General features: G+C 38.6%; 2 protein-coding genes across 2 annotated transcripts; one reads left to right on the forward strand and one right to left on the reverse strand.

Annotated features, from left to right (window-relative positions):
* Window positions 1-1,976: 1,976 nt before the first annotated feature.
* LOC108144796 (DNA fragmentation factor subunit alpha) lies at window positions 1,977-7,656 on the forward strand. The gene is made up of 4 exons (XM_017269915.2): window positions 1,977-2,256; window positions 5,333-5,548; window positions 6,106-6,377; window positions 6,996-7,656. Exons 1-4 carry the CDS (start codon window positions 2,212-2,214, stop codon window positions 7,357-7,359), a joined length of 897 nt encoding a protein of 298 aa, XP_017125404.1. The 5' UTR covers window positions 1,977-2,211; the 3' UTR covers window positions 7,360-7,656.
* Window positions 7,657-9,341: 1,685 nt separating this feature from the next.
* Window positions 9,342-10,222, reverse strand: LOC108144269. Its single transcript, XM_017268954.2, has one exon. It carries the CDS (start codon window positions 10,081-10,083, stop codon window positions 9,535-9,537), a length of 549 nt encoding a protein of 182 aa, XP_017124443.2. The 5' UTR covers window positions 10,084-10,222; the 3' UTR covers window positions 9,342-9,534.
* Between the last annotated feature and the right edge of the window lie 1,024 nt (window positions 10,223-11,246).

The following is an 11,246-nucleotide window of genomic DNA, read 5'->3' on the forward strand; positions in this document are numbered from 1 at the left end:
AGGCAATGGCTATATTTAATCCTATCCAAAAGCCTGATTAAAACCCATTCATTACCAAGTAACACAATTTAAACGACATATTGTGGAACTGCTCCTTGGCGACACATGAGGTTAAGGCGGGCAAACAATATTGCCAGGCGTTGATTTATTGGCTTCCCTCGGAATATTGCCTAGTGAATGATGCCCTGCCCCGTGAGGCAATTACCTGTCCACCTGGCTTCGAGTGAAGCCTCAACCCAGATTCCGGCCGCTGTGTCAACGTCTCCGTGGTCAATGCACTGCGTTGCATGCACGTGACCTGCGAACTGTTGGCCACACAGCCACCCACCCACACGAGCCAATGTCCTTGTGCGTCCTTTCGAGTGACCTGTGCTTAAAATAGCCCCTCCCGTTCCTCCCCCCGCTGCTCCTTTTGTTGGATCCGTATTCACTGTATGCAGTGCAATGACAGCAAACGGGGCAAACTGCCAGCAGCAGAAGGAGCATCTGAGGAACCGATGGCGCGCACAAGGATAACAATTTAAGGTTGCCCCCATCTCCTCCGATCCCCCATGCTTATAAACCCACCTCCTTTACGGACTATTCAGTTCCGTTCTACATAAAGAAAAGTATGGAAAATTTGCATTTTATTCATATTAAATGTTAAAATTCTGTGACAAAAAATAAAGAGGTAAATAATAATATGTAGAAGATAGTCAGATAATCTGGAGGAACTGACTAATCGAAAGGGGTTTTGTAATGATAACAAAGTATATTCAATTGGTGATTCATGTTTTAGCTTAAACTTAGAAAGGTTAAAAACAAAAATATAATTAAAAAATATATTTATTTGTAATAACATGTTTTGGTTACTTCTTAGTATTTCAATAATGTTTATGATATACTCCTAGTTTTTTCCCGTGCATCAACTCAGCTCAACTCAATATGGGGCCACCTTCCGGCTTCGGCTCGCCTTTCATGTATTTTGGCCATTTGTCAAAAGTTTGCTTTTTGCTCTTCTTTATCTGGACGGTTCGTTGATGTGTGCATAGCAATAGATGTATATAGATTTAAATGGGTGTTGGCCACTTGAGCAGAAAGTTAAGCGTTGTCTAACTGCTCTTTTGGGCGGCTTCCAAAAGGGGAAAGGACCCTCACTGGATTGACAACACCGGATATCGTTGTGCTGATAAGACTCCCCCCGGATCCAATGGACCAAATGAAATCCTATGCACCTTCCGATTGAAATGGAGATTAGTGCGAGGCTTAGACCTGCACATTTTCCCATTAAAGGCCAGTAAACTTTGCAGCCAGAATTATTCTAGTAAACTCATTTGTATTTTCTAGAGCCTTGGCTACACGAAAATGTTAACAACATAGTCAGCAGAGAGGAATCTCTTTAAAGTGCTTATAACGCTCTTTTGTAAGCTACCCAATTTTATTTTGAATTTTCTAACTGTCCTTGTAAAGAATAAGTCATTTTCACAGCATAAAAAGAAATTATAATTAAATTATTTATTTTTATTTATTTATTTATATTTATTTAACTCAAAAAAAATTCGTTGAAAATAATTTTGTTTAATATAACCTTTAATATAACCTTTACCTGATTAAAACAATAGATTTACCATTAAAGGTTTTCAAGTATAAATATTAAGAAAGTATTTTAGGCTTCTACTTTTATAAAATACAATAGTAGAAACCTTTTATGTTTACTTATAGATATTTTAGCATTTGTATATGTTGTATTTGCAAATACTTTACTTCCAGTATCATTGCTTAAAAACATTTATAAGAACATAATCCATGAATCTTAATTCATTTAAGCGAATATTTAACCCATAAATAGATTTTGAATATTATCTGATAAGAGAACGTTTTACATTCAACTGTTAGGATAACAGTTGGCTTACAGTAGTGGGGCATGCAATTGGGTAGCATTGGCATTGGGGAGCTTATAAAAGCAAGTGCTCGATGGCAGCACGCTCATTTTAAAACCGGCGCTCTTCGAAAGCTCCACTGCGGAGCCGAGAAAATATATTTAATTCCCATTTCAAGTGCAGGAATTTCAAGTTTGTTTGTTTAAATTCAAAGTGCAAGTGAGACATTTCTAACAAAACACATTCAAAAACGAAGAAAATTACCAAAAACAATGAAATGTTGAGCAATTAAGGCTGGATTCTAAGTGCATAGCTAGAGTGAATTAATAATTTAGTTGAAACAAACAAAGCCATGGAGAGTGCAGCGAATTCAGGCGACTCCAAAAAGCCTTTCAAAGTGAGTTTATGTTCTGTGTAATTAAAAAATCCTAAAGGCCAACATGCAAACAAAGAGGTTTTAAGCATGCATTATTTTCCTGCCATGCCCTTTTTGGGCGTTGTTGTTTTAGCTTTTGTTGTTGCTGGCCGCGTGCTGCGTTCGTTTTTTTTTTTGTTCTTTATGGAAACTGGGTTGAACTTCAAGTTGCTCTGAGTGTAAGCAAAGAGAAATTGTCGAAGAGCGCCAAAAGCTCAGAATAAAGAGAACAGCGAAAGCTCAGTTAAAGACCATTACTGCATACAATTTTACTTTGCAAAATCACTTACTTTCTTTGCATTTACTTTATGTTGTCCTTTTTCTTTGTATTTTTCTGTCTGCTTTTATTTCTATTTGTCTGGCTTTGTTTTTTGATTTTTCATTCGAGTATTGGGAATTGTTTGCTTTTGGCATTTGTTTTACGTGTCTGCTGGGCCTTTGTTCCCCAACTAATTTGTTTATCTGCCGCTTAAACAGCACAAAGCTGTTTAAAGGACTTACAGGATTTTAAAAATACGCTTTAGTTTGCTAGGAACCACAAAAAGTAAAAACATGATGCAGTTGACAACTCAAGACCGAAAAACCACAAACCTATTTAAATTGTCTCTGAAACACGGAAAACCCATTTCTCGGAAACACATTGCTCCACTTAGCTTTGAAAATCATATGGAATTTTCATTATAATGCCTCTGCTTATTAAAATAATTAATTCAAAAACCACCAAACACAAATCGGCTTAAAAGCTGTCAAATGCCTCGACAGCCATGAAAATGCCATTAAAAAAGGAAAACTTTTCATCCCGACATGTCGCTGTAATTAGCCAAAAGCCACGCCCACAACCAAGCTCACGCCCACGTCCACGGCAAGCGTTTTGTTAATAATTTATTAAACAATTTACATAATGCCAGGGCATAGTTGAAAAGCAATTTAAAGTTGTCGCCTAATTTCCCCAGCGACTCGAAAATCAGCGGCCTACGCCCATCAAAAATTTAAGAGTCCTGCGACTTGTGGATCCTGCTCGGTCTAAGATGCAGATGAATAGAGTCCCTGGCACGTATTCTTCGCAGCCTTCGGCTGATTTTGAATGGTGAGTGCTGTCCAGGACCCTGGGGTCCTCATGGCTAAGCAGCTTGAGTGAGCCGTGATTTAAAAGCCATCATTTCGCAGCTGCTTTTCAAATCGTTTTAAACCGGTTTGTCATCCAGTCGGTCGTCCATAAAACAAAATATTAGTAAAAACAGGCACCTATAACAGATTTTACAGGTTAAATTTTTGTTTTTATGTAAAGAAGACAATAATTTTTAAGGAGGAGATATATTAGCTACAAGGGCTAGACATTTTAAAGGACATTTTAACATTCCTAATAAATTACTATTTTTATTATAGTACTTTTTTAAATCGTGTTTTTGTGTTTAGCACAAATTAGTTTCTATTAAAGATTTTTGCGACATGCTAAGAAACACATCTGTTTACGACATTGATAGGGCTAATCAACTGCCAACCGTTTTTATTTGATAGAGGTATAATTGTGGGTAACAAAATAAACTGCTAATTGAATTGCAACCCGCCAACAAAAACGACAGCGCTTCCTGGGAAAATCTACTAATGCGAACAACTAAAACTTCTGACAAGTTTCCGAACAAAAACTATGCTTTTGTTTTTGATGCTACCGCGTCTCCCACTTGTCTAATGCTTCAGTAGTTCGCCAAAGTTTTCATAGTTGCAAAGTTTTTCCGCTTCACCCCCCGTTCCACTAGAATATGATATGATTAATATTTGGCGCTGGCCAAGCACAAAAGTTGTCTGGCTTTAAGCATTCATAAGATAATTTAATGACGACCTCTGGGTTGTCTGGAGAGAATGGTAAGAAAAAGTAAATTTCATGTTCGAAATGCAAACTAGAGTGCAATTTCATTTAGTCACGGCGCTTTAAATTATTTATGGAGGACCTCAAGGAGTTGCACATTGCCAGGCGGCGTTTCGGGGCTATAAATTCCAGGAGCAGTGCATTCGTGCCGGTGACTCCTTTAGCATCCATCTCATGGCTCCTAGATGGCTATCTGCCCCTTTTGGCCAGGTCTAATTTATGTTTCGTTTAACCTTAGTGCTGAGGCATCATTTAACACCGCATGCAAGTTTAATAGACCCTGGCAAAGCCTTCGTCCTTGCACACAGAACACAGCACTCACTTATGCCATTCGCGCAAGACCAACAAGCGAAAAATGCTGACAGGCATAGCTTGTCACATAACAAAAAAAATAGGAAAGTAAAAAGTAGAAAGTAAAGGGAATCGGGGGGAACATACGACAAATATTTGCGCCGCAACAGGACGAGTGCATGTCAAATTGCGTTCGAGCAGGAGATACAATAATGCAAATAGATCTCGCAATTCCCATTTGAAATTTTCACAATGTTGAATTGTGGGTTCTGCTTGAAGGCGACATCTCTCCCGAGGATAAATAAACCAGTCCATAAATCTCAATTAGAGCAAATGGACATTTGACAGCAGGATATGACGTTGGCGCAAATTTTCCGCTCATTTATTCATTGTGTTTTTTCGGGGAATGAAAAACAATCTGGCTCGATTTATTTATTTATTTATTTATTTAGCAAATTGTTTTGTTTTCCTTTTCTTTTTTGTATAATAGAATTTTTAAAGACTGATTAATATTAATTAAAAAACCATAACAATGAAAATGTACTATTGAAAGCTAAAAAAGTATAAGCAATGAAGTGCAATGGAAAGGGTTTTGAGTTTCGTACGTTTCTTTTCGTCATTCAGATCACGTTACTTGTCCAAAAAAAAAGGGTTCATCCCAAAAAAAAAATTTGCAAGTCTTACCATTTCCATTTCAGCATTTTTCTGTTTTTATTTTGGGTGCCGACGATGTGAATATTTTATTAGAGACACAGTTGCTTCGCCTCTGACATTAGTTTATTATTCATTTGATAAGCGGGGCCATGTGTAACAGTTACTGCTGTTACTGTTTCCGTAGTTGTAAACGTGTAATGGTTTATTATTCCCATTCTTCGCCACGATACTCGTTTTTACGGCCAGGTCAAGGACGTAACACGCAACATCAAGAAGGCTGTCTGCGCCTCCAGTCTGGAGGAGATTCGCAGCAAGGTGGCGGAGAAGTTCGAGAAGTGCGACCACCTGCCCACCATCCACCTGGACTCCGATGGCACGGAGATCGACGACGAGGAGTACTTCCGCACCCTTGACGAGAACACGGAACTGGTTGCCGTCTTCCCCGGCGAACACTGGATCGATGTGAGTTGCACTGGCAAAAAAAGATCACTCAAATTGGTGGAGTACTCTCCATTATTCTCCTGTTATACTTTCATATCCTTTCAGTGGCTTGTTGAGTTAATAATATAATTTTTAAAATAATGATAATTTAATAGCTATATACAAAATTAATAACTTAAACTTTAAAATATCAGTATTTATCTTTTTTTTCATTTATGTGATTTTTACATTTTTTGGACAAGAACCTCCACAGTATTCCTACAAAAATAATATTTTTAAAACTCGTTAGCTTTGAATTGTTTGAATTTTAATGCAATATCCGTGTTTATTATTTAACTTATATATTTTATTTGTTTTTTCTTATTTTTTATCTTTGTTCTAATGCTTATTCATTGTGTTACTTTCTTTGTGAATTGTGATACTGTCTTTTCTCCGGGTGAAAGCCACTTAATTGGATAACTCATTTTATTTGTCCCTCCTTTTATCTGTCATAATGACTAATTGCATTATGGGATGCTGCGAAAGAAACGAAGCCGTAGAGAGATTAAATTAAATGCCACTTTGCACTCCGTTTATAGCCCACGCACTACGTGACCATAACCACTCCGCATGGCAGCGATGTGGGAACCGGAAACGGAGATCCTGCCACCGGAGGCGAGGGCGACACCACCGATGCCAACAACTCGGAGTCGGCTCGCATCCGCCAGTTGGTGGGCCAGCTGCAGAACAACCTCTGCAACGTGTCCGTGATGAACGACGCCGACCTGGACTCGCTGTCCAACATGGATCCCAATTCGCTGGTGGACATCACGGGCAAAGAGTTTATGGAGCAGCTCAAGGATGCGGGAAGGTGAGTAAATATTTCAAAGAGCTATAAATAACACGTATATAGGTCATTCAAGTTAGTATTGCTCTATTAACGATGATTCTAAAATAAGCCTGTTTAAGAAGTGAATCTAAATTTGGCTTTATTGCGACAGACTTTTTCCAAATCATTGATTTTTAGCCAGTACTGTATTCATTATTAAAATAAAGGTGTTAAAAATTACGTCTTTAAGTATATTTAAGAAAAATAGACTTCAGTTTATAAGCTATAATTTTAAAAACAAAGTTCTTAGGCTATGAATTTGCGATCAAACTCAATTTTATACAAAACTACAATATTGTTAGTGAATTAATATTATTGAGCCTATCAGATAAATTAAGAAAAACATGACCTTTCAAATTATTTAACATGCCTTAGATAATTGTTAAGGTAATTTTTCTTGAAATATAAATGAAGGAATTTTGTTTTCTGAGCTTAACAACCATTTCCCTTTTGATTTTGGATCACCATAACTTATTAGTTAACCCTTTTAGGCCCGAATTAAATACAGTTTCAAGGAAATGTTGTCTGTAGGCAACGGTGGGCATGAAGGGGTTAACATGCTTATTTCCCTTATATTAATTATGGTTTTTCTTCCATTAGACCGCTGTGTGCCAAGCGTAATGCCGAAGATCGATTGAATCTGCTGAAGCTCCTGAAGGCCGGAGCCATTTTCTGCTCGGAACGCTATCCGGAGGATGCGGAGGCCATCGACCGGGAGATCGGACGCCAGCTGAACGAGGCGGAGAGCGGACAGATGAGCACCACCGCGGCCAGCAACACCCGCACCATCGAGGTGGTGCAGTGCGACAATCAGAACACGACGATAACGATTACGGTGGGCGAGGCCACCTCCACTTGTTCCGCCGCCAATGGCATCGCTAACGGATCCTCAGCAGCCGAGGCGGCGGCCAACGAGGCCAATGCCAATCCGAGTAGGAATCCAAATGCCAACGGAGACATCTGACTGCCCATCTTGGGCAGCCTCAGGTGAAGTCTGCCGGCGGAGGACTAGAGGAGAGAATGAGAGATGAGAGGAGGTGAAAATCAAAAGCGAGATCCAGGAGGATATACCGACGACATCAGTCCTGCAACATGGGGTTAACATACATCGTATTTGTAGCATGTAATTAGGCAATGCGAAATCAGCGAACGAAACGAAGACAAAATCAAGCGAGAACAAAGTCACGGAGAATATGCTTCATAGTATCTAAGAGCAAATGAAAGTTAACGAACAATACACGTACTAGAATTAAACACCAAAGCGAACGAGTTCACACAGATTTGAAGAGTCTTTTAGCAATCACAGTCAGAGCAGAGGAAACGTATTTAACCATATATACACAAGCCACATGAATAATAATCAAAGGTTAGCGAAATAAGTATTATATTGGAGGTAGAAACCCTGGCGTAGGCAAAACCATCAAAAATAAAACCAGAGTGAACTAACCCGAGTAGAGCCAAAAATTGGATGGATATGGAATATAGCAAAACTGTTGACTTGCTTGCCGTGTAAATTGTGTTACGAGTAGTAGATAGAATGGAAACGCACATCAAAAATTGTTTTTAGACCAATGCCATTGTGAATGTCATTCGTTAAAGGCCAATTGAGACTGACTGTATTTATGTGTAATAGGTTTTTTCGTGGCTTGAGGCAGGTTTGGGACAGAACAGATCAGATCAGATCAGATCAGATCAGATGGAAGCTTCCAGCGCTGCCCTGTCCTTTCCCCTCTCTCCCCGCCCCCGAATCTATAGCCAAATGAATTTAAGCAAACAGCAAACATTGTTAGCAAATTAAACAATAAACGAACACAATAACGGAAATTGCAATTACCCAATTAAAGTTGGTAACTGTCTACAATTCGAATAAGCAATAAGGGAAACCGTTAACGAAAACGCAAAAAAACCAAATGCAAACAGAAAACAATTATTAAATCTAGTGAAACGCATACAGCAAATACAAGAAAACCAAACCCCGAGGCAAACTATATACACGAAACCAATTAATAATAAATAAATGAATATTAAAGCAAAGTTGAGTGAAGTAACTTGGCTCGGCGAACGGGGCGTATGCGCAACATACACAGCGTGTGCAACAGGGCGTATGGAATGCACTACTATATACTACTCTTCCGCTGGCAAAAGAGAATCGAGTTCGGTTTCCTTGTTCTGAGAGCAAGAGAGTGGGAGTCCTGCCATCTAATTGCGTTACTCGACACCATTCTCTTCTGCATTCAACTTCCTTCGTGACGTCACGTCGCCATGACGTCTGCAGGTCCTGGCTAACTGATTGCAATGCGATGCGGTGCCCTACTAACACAGTTCAAAGCTCCCGGGTGACCCAAATTCATGACGACAGCATCAACACAGTAGCGCCCTCTTTCTAGTGGGCGTGGCCCTGGCTTTGATGAATTGAATTTGTCCTGTGGCCTTTGCATTTCTTATTCCCCTTATTAACGAAACAAAACCTCTTTTTGGTGCCCATTCTTTTTTGATTTATTCTTTTGGCAAATTTTGCCTTGTTTGGATTTTGTTTACTGGACGAAAAGGAAAAAAGAAAAAGGGAAGAAATCATCGAGCGGAAAGCGCACAAAAATATTAAAAATGTAACCTAAAACCACCGGTTTGTCGTCTGCTTTTGACTGCTTTTGATGTGCGGTGGCATTTTAGGCAGGCGTGGCTGGCTAAGAAATTGTCGCACACACTTGAATTCGCATTTCTTTTGAAGTTTTCTTTGCAGATTAAAAGAAGTGTCGCAGAGATTGTTTGAAACTTAATCGAAACCAATCAAAGTTTAATTTAAACTTTATTTCACAGTGAACAAACAGTTGTATATTGGTTTTCCATATTTCTTTACCAAAGTGACAGCAATTTAATTTTAAGGATTATATTTTGAATGTGTTTTTGATTGGTTATCAAAGCTAAATGAAAATAATTTAGTAGAAATCGTAATAGTCAATTTTTTTTTTTAAACATATTTAAAATTCATTTTCGATTTTTTAGCATATTATAGCAACCATTAAAAAAAAGGTGTTCAAGCATATTTCAAAAAACCTAGCAAGACGGATTAACATTTTTTTTCTTCTTGAACGAATATTTGTATTGCTTAAACTAACAATTTTGAAAACAACTTTTAACATTAAGTACAATTTTTTTTTGATTGCTTAAGTTTTTTTGGTCCAGTTTTTTTCATGTTTTTGATCTTTGTCTTATTCTGCTGCCGCTTGGCAGCAGCGCCCAGTAGCATTTCACATGAGATTTTTCTTACTTTATATAGTTTGCCATTTAACTCGGCACATTGGTAGAATTTAATCCAAGGTAGACTGTCTCCGGGTGCAATTCTTTTAGGTTTCTTCACCTTTCTTGTTTTCTTTTTAACTAACGCCGCACTTAAAGTGGTTTGTTGCTCCTTACGAAGTTTTAACCTGTTTATGATCCTTTGACTTCTGCGCAGTTGACGGGCTGTCGGTGGTGGTAACTTGGGCTTTTCTTCAACCATCCAAGACGTGGAAGAATCAACAAATCTTGCGGACATATGTGGCTCCTCGATTATTTCCTGAATACTGTGACCAGAAGACATATTTGGTGCCACTGTCTGCAGATGATTATCAAAAGCACCCGCAAGTACAGATGATGAAGGCATAGGTGGTTCTTCAGTTTTGTCCAGAGTACCTTCTTCAGAAGACATATTTAATGGGACTCTGCAAATTATATTTAACGGAACAAGTTGTTGGCTCAAACAATGATAATGTTTGAATAATTTTTCTTTTAGAGAACTTATGTATGTTACTTGAAGTAGAGTTTTTTGTATATGAGGAATTATTGGGTTTGAGTTAAGCAACAGATTTTGATGGCTTCCTACGTTTTTAACAAAAATGAAAATTATTTTGTTTGATTGAATTCTGAAATTTCCAATACCTTTTTTAAGTTTTAACATTTCAGTTGACAAAAGTTGTGTGTGAAATTTTTACAACAAATTTTATTCACTTGACTTTCGAGAAACTTTGGATTAAGGAGGAAATTAAAACGTTAAGATCTTCTCTTTAGTTAAAGTCTATATTTATTAAATATTTTAATTAAATGAAGTAGTTAAAATTTTTAATAAACTGCACTCCCACTCGTCAGTGGATTAATTTCTGTGGAAATAAAATCGACTTTTACCACTCTATTTTGCTACCATTCGTTCATCGTTGTTATTTCTTCCGGTATTCGAAGCTTGTTGCATGCGCATACAGACACTATATCCTTAAAGCACAAATGTCAAACGTCTCACAACAAAGAGGCGGCAGCGTAAAGGGGGCGTGGCTGGATAAACAACATATCGAATGAAGTCTTGGTTTGCTCAACTAACGAGTCGCTTCTCTCCTCAACGAGGACAAATTTCTCTAAAATTTTTGCTGCCTTTCCTGCTGCTTTTTGCCTTTTTGCCTTTTTCATTTTTTTTTTATTTTTACACATTTCTCCCAAATAAATGTCAAGGATAGAAAGGCGAGGGGACAGAATGTTCTTAGAAGAGGAGGGGAGGCGGGAGGTAATGGGTGGTAAGCAGTCGCCGCAGGCTGTTGATTTTTCTTCCAAAGCATGTGTGTTTTGCGCTGCACATAAACAAGGCGCTGTGTAATAGATGCCGCAATGGGCATTACTAATGCGCCCCGTGGCACTTTTCGCCCTCGTATGCAAGGGCGGGGAAAATCAGCGAGCTTTGTGGGCGACGAGGGCGGTCCATAATTGTGCAGTTCGAGCCGCTGGCAGCCGCAAACTGGTGCTTAGATTGCCTCATTTGGGTGTTTGCCTTTGCCACCCGGAAGTCATTACGTCTGCGTATATGAGTACGCGTAGCTACACCTAAAA

Source organism: Drosophila elegans, unplaced genomic scaffold, assembly GCF_018152505.1.
Source record: "Drosophila elegans isolate 14027-0461.03 unplaced genomic scaffold, ASM1815250v1 contig_183, whole genome shotgun sequence".
Taxonomy (NCBI): domain Eukaryota; kingdom Metazoa; phylum Arthropoda; class Insecta; order Diptera; family Drosophilidae; genus Drosophila; species Drosophila elegans.